At 36.2% G+C, this 22,373-nt stretch overlaps 3 protein-coding genes across 3 annotated transcripts in view; 1 reads left to right on the top strand and 2 right to left on the bottom strand.

Annotated features, from left to right (window-relative positions):
- Positions 1 to 6,358, top strand: part of LOC123670287 (FERM domain-containing protein 5) — a 30,012-nt gene extending 23,654 nt beyond the window's left edge. Inside the window, exons 11-12 of the mRNA XM_045603797.1 lie at positions 5,464 to 5,613; positions 6,036 to 6,358. Of these exons, the coding sequence (XP_045459753.1) occupies positions 5,464 to 5,613; positions 6,036 to 6,358 (473 nt within the window). The remainder of the gene's footprint in view (positions 1 to 5,463; positions 5,614 to 6,035) is intronic.
- Positions 6,359 to 15,429: 9,071 nt separating this feature from the next.
- On the bottom strand, positions 15,430 to 17,296 carry LOC123657863 (STE20/SPS1-related proline-alanine-rich protein kinase-like). The gene has a single exon (XM_045593365.1). The coding sequence runs from the start codon at positions 17,198 to 17,200 to the stop codon at positions 15,737 to 15,739; it is 1,464 nt and encodes a 487-aa protein (XP_045449321.1). The 5' UTR covers positions 17,201 to 17,296; the 3' UTR covers positions 15,430 to 15,736.
- LOC123654421 (acyl-coenzyme A diphosphatase NUDT19-like) lies at positions 17,226 to 20,470 on the bottom strand. The gene is made up of 6 exons (XM_045590330.1): positions 20,059 to 20,470; positions 19,923 to 19,951; positions 19,619 to 19,763; positions 19,101 to 19,298; positions 18,200 to 18,407; positions 17,226 to 17,528 (listed from the first exon to the last, which is right to left on the bottom strand). The coding sequence occupies exons 1-6, from the start codon at positions 20,380 to 20,382 to the stop codon at positions 17,308 to 17,310; spliced, it is 1,125 nt and encodes a 374-aa protein (XP_045446286.1). The 5' UTR covers positions 20,383 to 20,470; the 3' UTR covers positions 17,226 to 17,307.
- Between the last annotated feature and the right edge of the window lie 1,903 nt (positions 20,471 to 22,373).

Genomic DNA, 22,373 nt, shown 5'->3' on the forward strand with positions numbered 1-22,373 from the left:
TGTGTTAATAGTACCTACTTTGAAAATTAAGATATTACAAAAAAAAGTGTAGTGTGATCATAACCCCATATCACCCGTAAATGGGGTTCCCCAGCGATACCAAAAAAAAAAAAATTCAGGACAAAGAAGAGACACTGTCTTTCATGTATGTCGATTATAATACATGCCACAGTACTCATCTTTCGCTTTTATAATTAAAAAATATTATAGTTGAAGTATTTTAAACAGTATGATGGGAGTAATTCTCTCAAGTATTTACTAGAAATAATATATATATAGTTTTGAAAACAAAATGCTTACCTTTTATCTTTATTAGGCACACTAAAATATACAAGTAGGAGGAGTAACGTTGAAAGCACCATATTTTAAAACACAGAAAATTAGGATAATAATAAAACAAACGAGAGATAGTATATAGAATAGAATAATCAACATGATTCGCGGTTATTCTTATACTGGGACAGCAACAAGCGATTAGTGCCCAGTGTAAGTTGTGACTGGTGTATTTTAAACTGCTGGAAGCGCTGCGGCTTTGCTAATGATCCATGAGGTGTTCGAGCGTTACTGTGTCGTCATTCATTTCATCATTCGATACAGATTATAACAAAACATAGATATGCACACACAGGCACAGGCATAGACACAGATAATATACAAAAATAATACAGATAATCTATAACAACCATAATTGTGTTTGCTCGCAAACGAAAAAAAAAAACCATAGACACAGATAATATACAAAAATAATACAGATAATCTATAACAACCATAATTGTGTTTGCTCGCAAACGAAAAAAAAAAACCGACTTCAATTACATCGACAAGTAATAAAACGTATATCGACGAAAAAATAGTCAAGTAACTACGTGTTATCAAAGATTACTCAAAAAGTAGTTATCAGATCTCAATAAGATTTATATGTGACCACATGACAAACATCAGCTTTCGATTAAATTAAAAATTATTAAAATCGGTACACCCAGTAAAAAGTTATTGCGGATTTTCAAGAGTTTCCCTCGATTTCTCTGAGATCCCATCATTAGATCCTGGTTTCCTTATCATAGTACTAAACTAGGGATATCTCCTTTCCAACAAAAAGAGAATTATCAAAATCGTTACATCCAGTAGAAAGTTATGCGGTATAATACAACGTAGGTCGACGAAAAAAGCGTCAAGCAAAAACGCATTATTAGATATAACTCGAAAAGTAGTTGTTAGATCTCAAATAAATTTAAATGGGACCAATTGGCACACACCACCTTTCGATTAAAAAAAATCGGTCGAAATCGGTCCACCCGATCAAAAGTTCTGATGTAACATACATAAAAAAAAGAAAAAAAAAATACAGTCGAATTGAGAACCTCCTCCTTTTTTGGAAGTCGGTTAATAAAACAGTTTTGACCCATTTGAAAAAGGCTTGCTAATACAATACAAAAGCTTGATATATGGGTTCCACATGACTGAAGGAAACGTAATGGACCGCGTGACTGAATGACTCATTTGCGATTCTCTCTTAAGACGTGATGATATCAAACCTTTTATTAAGAGATTGATCACTGGTGACGAAAACTGGCTCACTTACGATAAGAATGTAAGAAAGAGATCATGGTCAAAGGTCGGTCAAGTTGCATAGACAATTGCGAAACCCAGGTTGACACGCAATAATTATTTTAAAGCTTTTACCGCCGGGCAAAATCATCGATCCGGATATCTACAGCTGAAGAGACTTAAGCGAGAAATTGAGAATAAGCTGTCAAAATTGGGCAACTGAAAAGGTGTGGTTTTTCATCAACAACACACCTCTTTAGAAACTCAACAAAAACTGAGAGAGTTTGACTGGGAAGTCTTATAATGCATCCACCATAGAGCTTCAATCTTGCACCCTCAGATTACCACGTATTCGGTCTCTTCAGAATTCTTTAGATATTTTAAAATTAGCATCAAAAGAGGACTGTCAAAACTACTTTTCTTGGTTTTTTTTATTAAAAATTTTACAGCAACGGAATCTTGCACTACCACAATCTATTGAATAAAATGGTACATATATATTATAATTACTGTAAATAAATTTTGTAAAATCTCACATTGAATTTCTATACGAAGCAAGATTTTTCTAATTAAGGACGCTATCACATTTTTCTACAAATATCAGTGTTTTTCACGTACCATTTTAATTAATTAGGAGTCACCCTGAGAGGATATCTTGGTTTCAAATGAAAGATAATATATTCATCTCCGAGTGAGACCATAAAAATTCTATAGCCCCATACAAACTTTTCACACAAATACAGTTTAACCATCACAGAAATCGCAAAAAATTAAAAAAAGACGGGTCTGAATTGGAACCATTATAGCTTAAATACACTGCACTAAGAAATAAAATACACTAAGAAATTGTTGCTTATTTAGTCCTCTATGCGTAGCGCTAGATATTTTATATAAAAATAAATAATATATCCATTTATGAGAAAAATAAGAAACGCTCTCAAATTTCTTCATACATTTTTTACAAGTGAACCATTGTCGTTCGTCATTCCGCGCCGAAACGCGCTCATGGAAGCACTGCTGTATCGCTTCAGCGCAAGTAATAATTACGTAAAAAATGAGTTCCTTGTGTGTACTGTGCTTGGACGAAATTGATACTTCACAATCGATTGTCTTTGCTATGCAACTGGTTTATATATAATAATCAATAATAATAAGTAATCTTCGCAATTTGTCTTCTTTTCAACCGACTTCAAAAAAGGAGGAGGTTACTCAATTCGACCGTATATATAAATATATATATATATATTTATGTATGTTCGGAGATAACTTTTTCGTTTATGAACCGATTTTGATAATTCTTTTTTTGTTGGAAAAGAGATATCCCTAGTTTGGTACTATGATAAGGAAACTAGGATCTAATGATGGGATCCCAGAGAAATCGAGGGAAACTTTCAAAAATCGTACGGGTGACTAGTAAATTTAATCATGTTTTCATTAAGTACTATAAAGCACTACTATTTAATAAAGGTTTGGAGTCGATCTGATGATGGAGAAGAAAGATAGTCGAGGGAACTCTTCAACAATTTATAGCAATTACCTGCTTTTTGATCTTAATTCGTTTCTATTGATGAGAACTTTGCACCTGTATTAGTTATAAGTGCCATTACAGTCTGATGATGGAGACAAAAGATAGTCGAGGGAACTCTTTAACGATTTATAGCAATTACCTGCTGTTTGAACTTAATTCGTTTCTATCGATGAGAACTTTGCACCTATATGAGTTACAAGTGTCATTACAGTCTGATGATGGAGACGAAAGATATTCGAGGAATTACCTGCTGTGTGGTCATCTGTGTCATAGGACCAGGTTTGATGATGGAGCCCATAAACACTCGAGGGAATTTCTCAACAATTTACAGCAGTTACCTTTTGCTGTTTGACGACCGCTTTGATATAATGGTGCATGTGCCGCGTCGGCGGCGCCTAAACACTGACGGTCGCGGGTTCAATTCCCGCTTGGAGTGGATATTTATGTTTATACAAATATTTATTTTCAGTCTAGTTGTTAATCCTTGTGGTTCTCCCAACCTAGCCTCAGAGAACACGCTAGGCTGTCAGTCCCGGTTGTTATTACATACACCTGATAGCGAACTTTACTCATAGTATGTCGACGCGTTAGCGCAGCGGTCATAGCACTGGCTGTTGCGCTGGCGTTAGTGGGTTCAATCTCCGCGCAGGACAGACATTTGTATTGGCCATATAAGACGTTTGTCATGATCTGGGTGTTTGTGCTTGTGTATTGTGTATGTTTCCGGACCCCTGACACAAGAGAAAAGGCATCCTTGTTAGGTCTACCCATCACTAAAAATTGTAAAATAGAATAATTTTTAACAAAAAAAAAAAACCGACTTCTAACAGGAAACTAAAAAGTGAAAAATAAACTTACTTAGTACAAAGTAATTTGTATTTTGATTTAGTTTATCAGAAATGATTAAATAAATATTTCATAATATTGAAGAAGTTTCCTGTTTGAAGTCGGTTTTTTTTTGTTAAAAATTATTTTATTTTAAATTTACATTCATCATCATCATCATTGTTCCGTTTGCAGAGTTATAAAATAAATAAATTTCTAAAATAGAAGCAGCCTATGTTACTCCTTATTGCATAAGATATATCCCAGTGAAAGTACCGTCAAAGTCGGTCCACCCGTTTCAGAGATTAGCCGGAACATACCGACAGACAGACAGACAAAAATTGGAAAAATGTTATTTTGGTATATGGACCGTGTATCCGTATGCATTTAGTAAAAAGCAGTATTTTAAAATAACTAAAGGACAATCCAATTTTATTTATTTGTATAGATTGTTTACGTAAAATATGTTATGTTTATATTATTATAATGTTAAAACTACAATAATATAACTTAAAATTGTATGTGATTTTGAATTATAAAAATAAGCGTATTATTATCTATTATATTTTATTGTTTGTACGACGAACGAGTAGTAGATACCCTGTAGGGGAGAGGTTCCGTGAATAGTAGGTACTTAGTAACAGTTACCAAGTTCGACTTTAAACTTACAACTAAATTTACTAATCAATACCAGTAAAATTAAAAATTAATACTTTCAAGTACCAAGATTAGTTACGTCGGTACAAAATCGAGCAGATAGCGGTATCAATGTGTGCGTACGCGTGATGTTATTGTGCTGCGATTTAAATACCTAAACTTGAGCGAGTGAAAAATGTGATAGCGTCCTTAATATGTTTCTGTATATGTGCATATTAGATTTTGTTTTTAGTTCAGTGTTTTCGAAATTCCTACTAGATGGGTTGAAATGGGTGGAAGAGTGAAAAAAGTGTGTATGGCTTCGACACGTAACACGCTCATAAACTACAGTGAGTTTAGTCAAAAGAACGGGTATTGTGATAACTTATAGGGTCAGTGGTCAGCGTTGTTTCACGCGATTTCTTTTCTCATATTTCTTATAACACGGGTTTTATATGGTTTATTAAGGAGTATTCTGATTGATTTAGCCTGTAACATCTTACTGCTGGACAAAGGATCCATCTTCCTGATGGAGAAGGGTCAGAGCCCTCCACATCACTTATCTTGAGGTTGGGGTGTGGTTTAAGGAGTATACTATTCAAAAATTCTGCTGGAGGGCCTAATCCACTACGCTGTTCCACTGTGGGTTGGTGGTTTAAGGGCTTTACAACCTAAAAAATCTGCTGGACATGGGCGTCGTTCTCACGGGGGGAAGGGTCGGAGTTAAATCCATTGTAATGCTGCTTCACTGCGAGTTACTGGCTCAACCATCCCTGGTGTACCATCCATAAATACTGCTGGACATGGGTCTCTTTCTCATGGAAGGAGGGTCGGAGGCCTCCACACTGTTCTACTGTTGGTTGGTGATTCAAGGGATATACGACTGAAAAAAAAGTAATGTAAAGATGATGTTTGTTTGTCTGTAGGCTACAGCAGCCTGCCGCGCTCGACGCACAGCGCGCCGCTGGAGGAGAGCGCGCCGGAGGGCGAGGCGTGCGACGGCGGCTGCCTGCTGGCCGGGCCCGCCGTCGACATCGCGCTGGCCTGCTGCGACCACCTGCGCGACGACAAGCCCGGTGAGTGGCCACGGTGACACTAGAGTGTGTGTGCGGGCTACAGGCTAACAGTAATAATAATAAAGTAAACAAATTGTCTGCTCAGCGATGTACACAAAAATATAGACCATCCAGCTTTACGACATTATGAAGTATGTACACACGCCCACGCCCATAATTTTTTTTTTCTTTCATTTTCGTTGTATTCTCTTCCTTTTCCAATGGGTTTCATCTTACTATATTTTTGTTTACTTTTTACCATTTACAAAGGCATAAGTAGTGGTCTATAATAACAAACTGAACGTATATTAAGGCCGCCTTTTGTACTTTTTTTTTTTCTAGAAATTATTGCTAATGTTGCTTGCTTATTTTATTTGTTTGGTGTACATTAAAGTGTTAAATAAATAAATAAATAAATAAATAAATATATTGTCCGGGCGCAGCGGCGTGTCCGGAGTACGGCGCGCGCGACCCGTTCGAGCAGTCGTCGAGCTCGTCGGGCGCCACGCAGGCGTACGCGGCGGCGGCGGACGAGTGGCGGCCCGCGCTGCAGCCGGCGCCGCGCCCCTTCAGCCTGCTGCGCGCCTTCGTGCCGTCGTTCCTGGCCGTGTGGCTGGCGCTGGCGCTGGCCGCGCTGCTGCTGTTCGAGACGGACTGGCCGCCGCTGCGCGCCCTCAAGCGCAAGCCCGAGCTCGTGTCGCTGCGCCACCACTACTACGCGCCGCTCAAGGACTACGTCAAGCGGAAGCTGATCGAGCTTTTCTGATCGCCGCTCGCGCCCGCGTGACGCTCCGCCCGCGCGCTGTGAGCTCTGCGCACTAACTGAGCTCGGTGCAGTGTGCCGCACTGAGCTCTGCGCACTAACTAAGCTCGGTGCAGTGTGCACCCACTGAGCTCTGCGCACTAACTAAGCTCGGTGCAGTGTGCGCGCACTGAGCTCTGCGCACTAAGCTCGGTGCAGTGTGCGCGCACGGACCTCTGCGCACTAACTAAGCTCGGTGCAGTGTGCGCGCACCGAGCTCTGCGCGTCTTGTGAGCTCTAAATGCAGCGCGCGTTCTGAGCTAAGTACTACGCGCGTTGATAGCTCGTGTAGTGCACTACACGCGCAGTGGGCTCCGAGTGCTGTTTGTGTCCCGTACAGAGCTCTCCACGCGTAGGGAACTGTTGTTTATGTTCCATACTCAGCACTGCGGGCGTTGTAATCTCAATGTATCTAGTGTGCGCGCGGTGAGCTCCGTACTGAACACTGCGCGTAATGAGCTTTAAGTACCCATGCTGTGAGTAGTACTCGAACTGAGTGTGCTCAGTACTTAGCACTGCGTGCGTTGTAAGATCTAAGTAGTGTGCGTGCAATGAGCTCCGTACTGAGCTCTGCGCGCGTATTGGCTAGAGCATAATTGAGCAGTGTGTATGTAGTGAGCGGTAAGCAGAGCGCGTGTACTGAGTAGTACGCATATAGTAAGCTGTGTGTGTATAGTCGACGAGTGTTAGGTGTGCGGAGTCTCCTAGCGAGTCAATGTAGCGGCTTGGAGTGTGCAGACGGCGTCAATTCTGAAGTGTCAAAAGTTTTGGACGCGTTTTTAAATGTTTTTCCTCGATTTGCATTTAATCTTGCATTTACTAATTTATTGGAAGGAATTACATTAATTATGCGTAAAGATACTTCTACTATACGATTTGTTGGTTATGATTAGTTTACATGATTTCCCAGTCGCACACTTTCTTGTGATATTTTAATGTACCTGTAGAGTTCTATTACTCAAATAATTTAACTTTAAACCTTCGAACAATAGTATACCTAATATTTAGTATTTCAATTTTATTTGAAAGAAAAAATTGTGGCTAAAAATATGAACATTGCGAAAGTATTGACAAATAATTTTGTATTCTTATGACACATATTTTATATATTATTTTATCGGTTGCTAATTTTATACGCAACGAATTAAAAATATCTGTTTTACAATTTGCATTTATATATGTTTTTCTTTCAATTCTTAATTGTACTTAAAAAATTTAATTTACTGCAAAAAGTACAAACTAACTCAATACAAATAGGTTATATTGTAGTTAGATATTTATTATTTACAATTTTATTTATTTGAAAAATGAATCTCAAATTTTATTTATGACATTCCATTTTCGAATAACATTTATTTTTTAATCCTCTCTTTTATATTTGAAGCTTCTGATGCTAATATTTATTGCATTTAAAAAATATTTAGATTATTTATAATTTACAGGCACAAAATTAATTAAAATAACTATATTGTACCTAGGAGCTAATTATTTTCGTTTAGTATTGAAAGAAAGTTTTTAATAGTGTACAAATCACTTAAACTTTAGTACTAGTAAGAGGAGCAAATCTCTCAAATCGAATGTACGTTGACTTTTGTACAGTCTATTATAATTTTTGATATTTTCTTTTTAATTTACAAGGTATTATTGTTTTATGTTTCTTAAAAAAATTAAGATTAAGTCAGTAAGTTTATTTCAGAAGGTCTATTTTCACGAAAAATATTATTTATATTCTTTAAGTAATTATAAAAGTTGTTATACATTTGTTTTTAAATATAAGTGTATAGTCTAAGATCCGAACCTAAGTCAATCTTCAGCGAGCTGATAATAAAGCGAAACATACTTTATAGTAAATTTAGTATATTAGATATTATATAAAAATGGGTTGCATAAAAAAACCTGGATTTACTGTTTTTAATTATTATTTTTTTTAACTGAAAATTGCAACATCAAGATAATAGAAAATTTTAATCTCACTTGATAGCATGAAACGTTAAAAATGTAGAAGATAGCTGGCATCGAAGTACCTGTTTATATCTGGTAACCCAATAGTTCATCCAGGTATATAATAGACAACCCAACGGCTGCACATTCTATATGTTTCATACTATCAAGTTGGATTAAATTTTCTTATTATCTTGATGTAGACAAATTTTATTTTATTAAACATTATACATATTTACAATTCACAACTTAAGAACTAAATATTTACAGATAGTTTTGGTATAAATCATGTCCGCTTGGAATTGTGCCAAATGCTGGTAGCATTTCCCCGTTGAATCGCTATGCCGATTCTCTGGGCAAAAAATGCACCAGCCCTCTTGTCACCAGTGGAGGCAATAAGGCGAGGAGTTATCTCATTTAAAAAAAATTTAGCACTGCTACTGCAAGGTCCAAGTTTTTCAACTGTAAACAGCACAAAGATGTAATTTGGAATTAATGACGTATATTTGTGCCGTTTAGTCTTTTCAGCTGCGGCTCCCGCTTTTAAGGCTGTTTCCCTGATATGAGACGGAGCAAGTGTGTCAACGCAGGTTGCGTCCCACACAAGCGCCCGTCCCCTTTCCCAGGGAACCAACGTCAATCCATCAAGTCTCTTGCCATCATCGCGACTAATTCCAGTAGGCTCGATAAGAGCAGAAACGTCGATGGTGGCAAGAGCTCTTTTTATGGTATCCTGTAGGGAACCGTGGCGGGAAAACCTACCTGAACTCTTGTTAGAGGAAAGACCGTGTAGTCCGAAAGAATCAACCTCTTTTCCGCACGGACATCTGTGTTCAAAGCTCAGCTCAGCAGTGGAGATCCCAACTGGAGACCGAGAGCAATTCTAAAACTTTCACTGTCTAAAAGTGTCTCAAGGTTTTTTGACGGCATTCCGTGTAACCAGACTCTGACTCTTTATTTGACACAGCTAGAAGCCTGGCACGGTTTTTGTCACTTTCACAGATTTTGCGTCATACTTATATGAGTATTGTATCCTAAAGTTTTTGTTTTGTAACGTCCTTCGGGATATCGCCATTAGGACATCTTAACTTCCAGTTTTCTATTGCATCTGTAGTATCTGTAATTTGGACTGAATTAGATTTTAAGATATCAGAACATAGACCCTTGATACTATGCACAGAAGCAAGAAACGCAGGAAGAGCGACACTAAAATTTTTTCCCAATTTCTCTAATTGGTAAAGTAGCTTGGGTCCACGATTTTTCATCAAAAGATAAATTTCGAATTTTTTCTAATGAATTTTTTAAAGTGGCATCAATTTTTTCATTCATTCCAGGAAATTCCTAAATTGGGCTTGCTCGTAAAATATACATTAATTTTGGGACAAATAGATTCTTGATGTTGCAATTTTCAATTAGATATAATTTTTTTTTCAATAATTAAAAATAGTCAGTCCAGGATTTTTAAGGCAACTCATTTATAATATATTTTATCTACACTATATTAAATTTATTATTAAGTATGTTTAATTCTATTATCAGCTCGTTGGACATCGACTTGGTTCGGATCTTCTACTAGTAGTATCTTATTCTCTGTAAAATTTATGAAGTTTTACGCACTACTGGTTATGCCTTACTAGAATCTTACTCAAGTGCTAGCCTAAAGCTTCTTTACCTAGTCACATTGTATAAAACTCTTTTAAATATAAAGGCTAGTTTTAAAAATTTAATCTTAGTCCAGTCATTACGTCGGAAAAATCGGGTTAGAAATGCAAATGAACCGAGAAAGCCAAATTTTGGATATTACGTGGGGGATGGCTAGAAAAGCTTAAGTTCAAATTGTCGACCAAAATAACCTTGTGGGTTTTCCGCCATCTTGAAAAAAGGGTTAAACTCAGTTTTTTTATCATAACTCGGTTCCCCGTTGAGATACGAAAATTTTTATAGAATACTTTTTTGTTGCTCTTTTTACGATCTACAATTAAGGTCCTATACATTTTTCACGTATCGATCATCGTTATCGAGATATCGTTAAAAAAAGCCACAAATTTTGGGAGAAAAAATTGTTTTTCGCTATTTCCTTTTTTCTCGTGAAAAATATCGAAAAATGTTTGAAATAAAACTTGTAGAGCCTGTTCAGACCTACAAATTCGTTTTTTAATTTTTCATTTTCGAGAAAAATTACGACCTCTAGCGCACCGCAAAGTGAGTAAGACATGACTTGACTTTTTTCAAGATGGCGGAAAACCCACAAGGTTATTTTGGTCGACAATTTGAACTTAAGCTTTTCTAGCCATCCCCCACGTAATATCCAAAATTTGGCTTTCTCGGTTCATTTGCATTTCCAAATGTATATAATGACTGGACTATCTTTTTTAAAAACGATCTGATATATGTTTTATTTTTATTTTTAGGTGCATTTGATTTGAATTAGACAAGCACATTTTTTGTAGCTTTAGTCATTTTTAGTAATTAATTCTTAAGAAAAAAGTTGCTCTATTTCGAAATAAAATTCATTATGTTGCTCAAATACAATGTATGTTTCATTGTTTGTGCAGCATCAATTTAAAACTTGTGCTGTCAATAATCGCTATCATCAGTAAATACTTCTAACAAGAATAACATGAATACTGATTTATAATTCAGAATAGCCCCGTTGTATTTCCTATGCGTTTATTTATATTATAGCATATAACATAAAGCCAGTAAAATATGAACTTCAATAAGACTGTATTAAGATAATTTTAATGTTATCAATTTTTTATTGTTTATCTAAAGATCATGTAAGTCAGTTTACCCCTCAATATACAGTATTAAAACTACGCTTAAATATGTATGTGTACATTTTTACGTCTAAGGGCCGGTGTCAACGGTTGTAGATAAATTTTATTTTGCACATAAGTTACGAATAACCTTAACAGCAGGAGGTCATTGGGACATGTTTCACTTCAATAAACTACATCTTTCAGATTCACATTTGCGAATAGAAATATCTTATGAATATATAGTGGAGTTCGATGGTAAAAAAGAATAATACATCATAAGCTTTTATCTGTTGGATACCGTCATCCGTTAAATAACGTTATCCACTACCGATGACGTAGGCCCCTGATCTTTTTGTTAATATAAGTAACGATTTACAGATCTGTAATCATAGTACTTATTAATTTTGAACTTAAGTTGTGCCATTATTGATTTTGTTAATAACAAATAATACCAAACAAGGTACTTTAATATCTATAGATAAAATTATTTTATATAATTCGAGAAATTACACAGCTTTTAAGTTTAAATTCAATATGTCTTTATACTGCATACTGCATAGGCACAGTTTAAGATTAAAATAATTTATTTTAAATATCATATCAAAAATCGACCGTTCCAGCGGGGATCGAACCTACATTTCCGATTGACCGTGTCAGTGCTCTAGCCAATTAAGCTATGTATCCGCTAGATCGAAATTTCTGATATGATGATTTTATATTCGGTCTAAGCGATAATTTTTATTATATATTATACTTGTACTCGTTTTTTATAAAATAGTATCAGGGTTGGGTTTAGAATCGTTTGGCACGAATTTTGGCGAAGGTGTGCGGGGATAGGTGGGTCTCCCTTCCTCCCCCATACCACTCGCAACACAAGTTATGCCTATTCTTTATTATTTATATTTTTCGCGAGTATCTACGTTTGTTTTTTAATTTTTGAGCGAAGGGCTTCCGCATCGCCGGAGTAGTCACGGAACGAAATAATGCCGATGAAAGGTCTAATTTTGAGGTTAGGTCTATGGGATTTGTTTTTTTTCAAGAATGGTGCATTTGCTTGTATAGCGAGTGATATGGGGGTTTAAGGGGGACTCTCTCCTCCCCCTCACGCGTTCTCGCACTTAATTCGCGACAAACGATTTTAAATTTCAATATCATGATAAATGTATGTATATTTTTTATACTTTTTTAATTAGTTCATATTCTAATTATTCGATTTGTTTTTGGTTATAAGATTTGAATATATAATTATTTTACTGGCTAAACGCGATTTTAGATTCAGTTTTAGTAAAATTACACTTCACTGGATGTTACTTTCAAACAAAATCATTGTCATTAATTATTGTCTCTTAGTTTCGGAACTCATTAAATCTCGGAAAATTAAATTAACATTCGACATTGAAAAAATGATGTTGATTTTAACACAAATAGACAGACAATAAAAAAACTTGTTTGTCACTTGTAATCCTCTTTAGTCGGTAAAATAATTGTAGCCATATATTATATAATACAATTTTGAAATCTAGTCTGTTAATTTTTTTTATTAAATAGTTTAAAAAATAGGAGTAATTATCTCTAAAATATCGTTGACCGTTTAATAAGTAACTCAGTATTTGACAACTTTACACAAAATATTTTAGGCGTGAAATTTTTTATTTTTAAGATATTAATTGTACAAGTATACGCGCTTGTTAATGTGCAATAAATCATGACCCTAATGCTAAAAAAATAATCGGCTAGTTACAATTGAAATTTAAAAGTATTATTTCATTTTATTTGTATGTTTTTTAATGAAAATATAGTAAATTAAAGCAGTGGCGTAGCGTGGTTGTCGGCCGCCCGGGGTGGAAGAGAATTTTGCCGCCCTCTTTTTTAGATATTTCAATTTAATGTGTTTGTAACGCCGCGTTGGCGCAACGGTTACAGCCATGGATTGTACCAGTTGCGCTTGCGGTTGAGGGTTCGATCCCCACACATGACATTTGTATTGGCCATACAGGTATTTGCCGTGATCTGGGTGTTTGTGCAGTCCTTGCCTCGGAGAGCACGTTAAGCCGTCGGTCCCGGTTGTTATCATGTACACCTGATAACGATCGTTACTCATAGTAGGGAATATATCCGCCAACCCGCATTGGAGCAGCGTGGTGGATTAAGCTTTGCTCCTTCTACATGGGAAAAGAGGCCTATACCCAGTAGTGGGATAATACAGGCTGAAGCGTGTTTGTAATATTCAAATAACCGCTTTTTACTAAATGCATATAGATTGATACAATACGCGGTACATATACCAAAATAACATTTTTTACAATTTTTGTCTGTCTGTCTGTTTCTTCCGCCTAAAAATTTTCCAATTTTTTTTTTGTTAGGTTTATTTTTAACTTGTCGCTTTTTTTACCTGGATCTTAAGTAAACAATGATATTTGTGGGGCTAGAATTAGTACAATAGAAATAATTATCAACCACAGAATACGATTCTGCATGAATAAGAGCGATTTTTCACTCACCGGAGATGTATAAAAATCTCCACAACTTTTTCTCTACGGTTTTGGGATAAAAAATTCTTGTTGTCTGATACTCATAATAATGGTCCAAATTGATGGTTTCAATTAAATGATAGCTGTCCCTTACATCTTGTTTGTAATAGAAGTCATTCTCGCTGATTATTAGTCATAAACGGGGAATTCCCACAAGTAAAGTCGTTACCAGTCGCTACAAAATATTATTCAAAGAAAAGGGATCCCCCCCCTAGGGACTTTGCCACAAAATAAGTAATTAAAAATTCCGTGCTCCTTTCAATCGGTTCGAATGTGTAGTTGCGATAAAAAAATTATAACATGGTTCAAATATTTACAAAATATTTTTATTATTTAATTATTGTTAAATTTTGCCGCCCCCTAATAAGTGCCGCCCGGGGCGGACCGTCCCTGCCACTACGCTAAGTCACTGAACTAAAGCCTACTACTACTACTAAGGTGTTGATATCAGCGGTCAGCCGTATTTTCTTTTCATTGACATAGGATTTGGTTAGCACAAAATACTAAAATTTCTTAATATTAAACGTTATTCGAATACGGACAATGTGCACAGAGTAGGAAAATATTGTAGTATTATTCCTTCAAAGATATCCTTTTTCTCATTAATTATGTTTTATTAGTGGTATGATATTAACTTTTTTATTTTTTCATTCTACAATTTTGGAAAATATGTATATTAAGCAAAAATCAACTCAGCCTTTTCTACCAGCCAATTTTGAGACAAGAAAGAAAACGTTTTAGGTTAGGTTACACTCTACCTACACAAATAAATTTTTTAGTACATACCTGTTATAAATTTATTTTTGTATTTGACTGCTTTTTAAACTGTAACAATGCTGTTTAGTTATTCAGCGATTTGGATAATTTTAGTCTAGATTAATTGTAATAAGCTAGCGAAAGATTTTCGTGAAATGTATTTTTGTAAGGACTGGCTACACAGATGCCAAATTGTTTCAGATTTTTGTCTGATACTTCATCCACCTCGTAAAACAGTCCAAAATGTAACGCCATCCCGCTTTTGAATTTGTACGTAGATTCTCACTAAAACATTGCCTGTGACTAACATTGTTATATTATTAAACTAAGCACAAATGTAATTAATAAATAAATAACAATAACGTTTTTGTATTCGTTCAATAAAAAACCCTGTTAATGTCATTTACATTTTATTGTTTAAAAAATAATTCCAAAATAAGCAACAAACAAATAACAACTTAAAACATTTCATGGTGTATAACATCAGCTTTCTTTAACACTAATGATTGTCAGAATGTTGCGCTCACGTAATACAGTACCGAATATATCCCTTTTAAGTTCAATGTTTATCACATACATATTTAGAAAGACTAAATATGGCACTACTTATGAGGAACCAGATATTGCGACGAGCAGAAACAGGCACGCTTTAGTTCCGTCTAGCTCGTGATAGTGATCTTTTGAGTCCTATATGCGACGTACAGTTTTGTAAATTATATATATTCTGTCAAATTACATTTTGTTTTGCGACTATAAGCGATTCTCTTAACTAAGATATACATTCCAATAAAAATATTTGAGCGTCATAAATTAAAAGTTAAATCTTTTAGTGTTTCAATTATAGAAAAGCGAAATTAACACGTAAATAATATAAAACTTATATATTCAGATTCATTCTTATAATTATTTTTATCAGTTTGAGCTATAAACAATACGATAATGATTTTCTTATTCACCCATAAAATACGTAGGTAATTAGAACGCAGCGTTATATAATATTATAATATTTATATTATATAATATTATATTATTATTTTATTTATGCGTTTTAGCATTACAAAACTACGAATCATAAACGTAAGAGCGCGTCGTCCCGCTATAATTATACGAACTTGTACAAAGTATGACCAACGGAATTACATGATACCAGCAATCGCTTCTCGTAAAGCTGAAGCTAGTCACTACGAGGATGAGAGTTCCGCCATTCCGGTACACATATTTGTGCTTTCGCATTTTCATCGCAAAATTACGTTACGACTGTCCCGAGTCGGCTCACTTAGTCTAAATTCGATTACACAATATTACAAAAGGGACCGGCTCACGGAGACTACTATACGTCCTCGACGGTCCGATCAGTCGACGATGGAGATCTGTGCGAAGCCGACGAGGCCTTTCTCGTCGAGCGGCTCGGAGGGGTCGGCGGAGGCGAGGGGGAAGGTGAGGCTGCGGACGGCGGCCGCGGACGGGAACAGCTGGGCGTCCACGAGGCGCTGCAGCTGCGCCGCGATCTGCGGGGCGTCGGGCGCCGCCACGAGCCCCGCCCCCACCAGCTCCGTCGCGATCCCGTCCGCGGAGTCCTTGCCGGGCGCGAACTCGAAGCGAATGTCGTTGAGCTGCTTGCTCGCGTTGCGCATGCGCAGGACGAGGTCGATCTGCGGCGCCTCCTCGGGCTCCAGCGAGCCGATGGTGAAGCCGGCGCGCGGCTCGGGCTCGCCTTCGCTGTCGGAGGAGTCGGCGCGCGGCAGCTGGTTCATGGGCCGCTCGCCCGCGTCGCCGTCCTCGTCGTCGTCCTCCTCGTCGCTCTCCCACACCCACTCGCCGGTCTCCATGCGGTGCAGGCGGCCCGACGTGCCGGGCTGCCGCTTGCTCGCCTTGTGCACCCTGGTCTCCATGCTGGGCCCGATCGACACGAGGGTCTGCACGAGGTATTTCCGGTCTTTTGCTTTTTTAAAGAACGGGTGTTTGAGGAGCTCCGGCGCCGACGGCCGCTTCGTCGGATCCTTCTGGAGGCACTCCGATATCATCTTTCTGAACGTTTTTCCGTATGCTTTGTACTGGTCCTTCTCCTCTGCGCCCGTGTCGAGGGTGGGTGGATCGTTCTGAAGAGTCAACATCAGCACCTTCATTGGTGGATACTTGTGGTAGGGCGCGGTGCCCGTAGCCATCTCTATCGCCGTGATTCCGAAGGACCAAATGTCGGCCTTGAAGTCGTAGCCGTGATTCTGTTCCATGACTTCGGGCGCCATCCAGCAGGGCGTGCCTACGAATGTGTGTCGCACCTTTTGTCTCGACAGATCCCTTCCCGTCGCGAGCCAAGCTGAAACTCCAAAATCTGCAATTTGAACAATTCCATCGTCTCCAAGAAGAATGTTACCGGCTTTTATGTCTCTGTGAATTTGCCCATTCTGGTGAAAATATTCAAGACCTTTCAGCACCTCCTTCAGAACTGTGGCTATAGTCGCTTCATCGAAGACACCGTGTTTGCAATTGGAGATCCTCATTTTGTGTTTAATTATATCTAATAAGCTGCCACCTTCTAGGAGTCTCAATACGAGCCAAAGTTCTTCCTTAACGACGAAACTAGTATAGTATGTCACTACATTCTCATGATTACAGCTAGACATGGCTTGAATTTCTTTAAGGAGTTCATCCATTGAGGTATTCCATTTTTCTAAATTGATCCGTTTTATTGCGCATTTTTCTCCACGTGGACGGCAGAAAGCGGCGTGGACTACTGCTGTGGCTCCCACACCGATAACTTCTAATAGTTCATAGTCGTCTTGACTGTTGGGCCATGTGTGACCAGAGCCCGCCATTTTAATTTTGTGTTAAACCTTGTCAAAACAGACTAATCTTGTTTGTATAATATTTCCACAATTTGTACTACTAGTAAGGCCAATGACTAAGGCAATGATAGAATTTTTTAATTTAATGCATGGAGTTTCATATTGATAGGGGTCACTTGGTTACCCATGTTGATATGATTTTTTGGTTTGTAGTTATGAGTAATGAAAAAACTTTTATTATTGTCTGTTTCAATGCGATGAAGTGAATGATTATTTCCTCTGAGTTCCAATAGATTTTTATCTTCTGTATTAGTCGTTGTACTTTTAAGGTCTACATTTGATGGGTAGAGATGGTCTCCTGAAATTATTAAACAGCTGTATTGAAAACTTTGTGGTTTTGAAGATCCTAAAAATAAATTGACAAAGATGGTAAAAAATCATCATACTACTACTATGGGATCATCCGTCAATCATGTGAATGTGATACACAAGTGGTGTTTTTTGAGGAACTTTTTAACCCCTACTCACCCTCGGTGATATGTGGTGAGGTTTTAGACTACTCGTCGTACGCAAAAATCAAGTATATTTTTTTTGCAAAGTAAATTGAAATTTTCAGAATATTTATTATAAGTAAATACAGTTAAAATCTGATTAAATTTGGCATCAGCCAAACCATCAAATTTTTTGGTTGCTTTGTGATATTTCGTGATGTTTTATTGAACCACTCCCTTCTTTTAGCTTCACGTGATTAAGGGACAACCTCTATATAGTGTGTTCTCCTTTATAAAAAGGTTATTTTATAAAGAAGAACACTTTAGACACATTTTAGAGTTGAAAGATATAATACAGTTAAGAAAATGTTTAGTTTTCATTTGTCAGCTTACTTAGCAAAATTTAACACTCATGATATAAATCAATAAACTTTATAAAACGCTTATAATTTACAAGTACTTGTTAAAATGTTTGTAAACAAGACATTTTCGAATTAGCATTTCAATTTGTATAGACACATATTTGAAGAAAAATTACCTGGTAATAGTGATACAATGCCGTCTTTAGCTTGTTTAATGACTGGGTAAAATAGTTCATCACCCTGATTGCTCCTTTCTCTTGCAAATTTTTTTAACTCTTCAATATCTTTAACATAAGTAAAACGATTCAATTCATAAACTTGAGGTGGATACAAAGTTATGTCACCTTTTTTACTTCTCTCCAAAACTTCTTTAGGACTTGCCCACTGAAAACACAATTTTTTTTAAAATGTAAAACAGATAGCACAACAACTAATTATATATATATAAAATTGAAAAAAAATTTAAAGCCATTTTCACTTTATTTCTTTTTAAAGAAGTTTATATAAATAATATATTGCTAAATTTTATTACGGTGGAACAGGAACCATGGACGTCAATAAATACTGCGAAGGTAGTCTGATTTATCTTAATTTGAATGTGTTAACAATAGTGTTATATACAATAACTTTTTATTTTTATTCAGACGGATGTCTTATGATGAGAATGTTGCAACAAAATAAGTACCTTCTAAGAATAGAGATCTTACAGTACTAACTATATATATAGATAGGCAGGTACATACATCGTAAGCTGATTTGATTCTTTGATTGTTTGGTATTATATTACATATTCAATTTACAGTCCATTACTATATATTTTAAAATCATAAGGCAATACTGTCACACATGATCAATAATAGTAGTAGACACAACATACGTTGTCCCGTCTTGAGAACTATCAAACATATGAAGTTTAATTATGAAATAATTTTTTTTGTATGAAATATATTTTACAACCTATTTTCATGCCTATCACAAATATACTCAATCAACTTGTTTTAGAGGAAGGAGTACTACCACAAGCACCATGACATGAAATTTTTATATATTAACAAATATTGAAATTTTTAGACATACCTCTACTTTAACAACCTCAGAGTTAGCTTTGATATTTGTTGGTTTGTTTTCTATAGCCGCTATGAAAAATGCAGTATCGAAACGTCTCGGCAAATGAGCAGGAGATAGCCAATTACTCCAGTAAAACAAATTCCATATATCTGGGTAACAATTATGCTCTTTACAGAGATTTAGAAGCTCCGAGGGATTGTCACTCACCTAAATACGTTACAATTACACTTTAGGTTTAATGATAATAATAAAAAAAAACACTTATAGATATTTAGTATGATAAAGATGCAGTGTAAATGATTAATAGAAACACACCCAGCTACAGACATCTTATCTTTAATACACACTTTAATATACTGATACATAGATCATTTAAATACTCAAATGTTATTTACAAATCTGACATTCTCATTAAAATAAATAATGCACCATTTACTAAATACAATCTTTTGATTTATGGAAACAATAACAAAACAGTTAGATTAATGTTGTCACTTTGTTTACTCATTTGTATTGTTATTACTTACCCGTTTCTGCCACAATTTTAGATCTATATCTGATATAACATTTGCCCATTTATCACTTGTAGATGCTTTGTGTTTTGTGCTGCAGATAAGCAGACCGAGCTCCTCAAATGTTTCTCTTATTGCAGTTATTCTTAATGCAATGTGTCTAGAAACAAATGTACAAAAAAATCTTACACAAGGTCAAGGTCAAACTAAAAAATAAATAAATTTACTAGGTAAGAAGTACATAATTGTTTTTTTTTGTACGATAAAAAGTAAAGATCTATAGAATTGTAAGTTAAATAATAGTACAAAAAGTTTGTGCATTTCGTATGATAATGTAGTGTTTATAGTCTTGTTTATTTTAATTTATATTTGTGGTATATGATTACCTTCATATTAAATATTATTTTTAAGAAGACCTTAAACTTAGGAATTAACATAAATGTATATCAGTGTACTGTTATTGTGTACCTTTTAATTGGGTTATCTGCGAAGATAGGAGTTATGGGAGCACCAGTTCGATGTAGCTTTTCGAAGTCGGCCTTACCGTACCCGAAAGAGTTGAGGAGGTGAAGCCAACGTTCACTAGCGTCGGCCTCCTCGTTAACACCGCCCGGAAACACAACACTGTTCGAGAAAGATGCGTCAAGCGACCGAGTCTGCAACAAGATATCGTAGTTAGTATCACTACTGTTCCCACTCGATAACTTATCCACATTCCGTCTAGCGAGCACTATTAAAGAAGCGGAATCACGCCAAGATTTTTTGATTGCTCTTTTCATGATAATACTGATGACACTACGAAATTAATGCAAAATAGAAGAAAAAAAAAAACTTGTAACGAAAACGACGGGGTTATATTACAAGGCCGACACTTACGTATGAGTTATTGCGTTTGATTCGTCAATTCTGTACTGCTTTATCTAATGTCTTATATGATATAAGTTTGTTTTTACATGATTTATACATTTAGATTACAGTGGTTTTGGATGAAACTACAGAATATAAAAATAGCTTTAAAATTGACATTTACTCACACAACGTTATTAATTTTTATACAGTTATCTAAGTAGCGTTTTGTTCCTACTATGTTTTTAATTTTGAGGACATTTTAAATGTTGAATTAATTACAACTTACAAGACATATTTAATACCAGGGCTTTGTAGCGTTACCTATTATTATTATAAAATACCGGTCATCATCATCATTTCAGCCTATTGCAGTCCACTGCTGGACATAGGCCTCCACAAGTTCGCGCCATTTTTGGCACATATTTTATACCAGGGCTTTGTAGCGTTATCTATTATTATTATAAAATACCGGTCATTATCATCATTTCAGCCTATTGCAGTCCACTGCTGGACATAGGCCTCCACAACTTCGCGCCAAAAATGGCGCGAACTATGTGTGTTGCCCATAGTCACCACGCTGGGCAGGCGGGTCGGTGACAGCAGGGCTGGCCTTATCGCACCTAGGACGCTGCATATTTCAAATGCGACGCTGAAAGCAGACGCAGACTAAGCGCAGATGCAGACGCTGCATATCTTCAGCCTGTATATTTAAAAGCCAGCAGTTGGATTGGATCCTGCCATCGGTCGGCTTTTTAAGTTTCAAAGTAGTAGTGGAACTGTCTTATCCCTTACTTCCCTTAGTCGCCTCTTACGACACTCATGAAAAGAGAGGGGTCTATAATTCTATATTCTTGGATGCCGTAACTACACGGTACCGGTAATTAACACTATTTAACGGTAAAATACCGGTAAATAGTGTTAATTTTTCCCATACTTTTTTACCGTTAAAAATGTTACGTTGTACGGTAATTAAACAGAACGGTAACGGAAACGTTTTTAACGTCAAATTTTACCCGTAAAAAGTAATATAACCGCCCTGACCCGACCTTATGACCACAATGACGTTACCTTTGAGGCACTAAATAATTATATTTACACTGATACCTCTTCGACGTTGCCGCTCCGTGTAAAAATTGTTCAATTCGATGCGCGGGAATCCCCGTACCGCGATTAGCCGAATTGATAAGAGCAGCAATAAACTTGGCATTAAATTACATTATTTTAGCGCTATGCAATCGAATAAAAATTAACAAAAGTAAGTGTGACACTTAATGTACTTAAGCCGTTTACGTATTCTTAATTCAAACATCAATATTATAGGTAACTAGCCTAATGGCGGGTTCATAAAAAATACTGCCCGAGGGACTTTAGTTCAATAGTCATTTTATTAATTGTTGAGAATTTTAAAATAATATTTTAGTATGTATTACAAGATATAAAAAATATGCGCCTATATTCAATAAAATTTATGTTTCGTATTGTATGTGTTTTTATATATTCGTATAGTATTTACTATTTAGGTAAGGATTCACAAATATGTATGTACATATATAATAATTCGAGATTAAACAGATATCCAGTAACTATCAGGTATCCGGCAAGAGGTAGCAAGCGGTTTCGTTTGTCATCGTCAATAAAGCCAGCTTCAGAAAAAAGTCTTTCGCTGTACACATTGCTGTATGTGCTGAAAGTTAGATTTTGACAAACTTTCTTAGATTTGGGTTTTCTTAATTTTTAAAACTTTCAAGTGTGTATGTTTGTATTCTAAATATTGGCGTGGTGACTATGATCAACACACATGAGTTTACGCATTTTTGGCGCGAACTTGTGGAGGCCTATGTCCAGCAGTAGACTGCAATAGGCTGGAATGACGATGATGATGATCCGAGTGAATCTTGGTACTTGCGCTGTTGCCCGCGAC

Source organism: Melitaea cinxia, chromosome 1, assembly GCF_905220565.1.
Source record: "Melitaea cinxia chromosome 1, ilMelCinx1.1, whole genome shotgun sequence".
In the NCBI taxonomy this organism is placed as follows: Eukaryota; Metazoa; Arthropoda; class Insecta; order Lepidoptera; family Nymphalidae; genus Melitaea; species Melitaea cinxia.

Coding starts and splice junctions, on each gene's coding strand:
- LOC123657863 (XM_045593365.1), bottom strand. CDS start 17,200: ATGGCGGGCTCTGGTCACACATGGCCCAACAGTCAAGACGACTATGAA.
- LOC123654421 (XM_045590330.1), bottom strand. CDS start 20,382: ATGAAAAGAGCAATCAAAAAATCTTGGCGTGATTCCGCTTCTTTAATA. Junction 19,952..20,058: donor TTAAAAGGTACACAATAACA/GTACACTGATAT, acceptor AAAATAAACAAG/ACTATAAACACTACATTATC. Junction 17,529..18,199: donor CATTGTATCACTATTACCAG/GTAATTTTTCTT, acceptor TAATAATTTCAG/GAGACCATCTCTACCCATCA.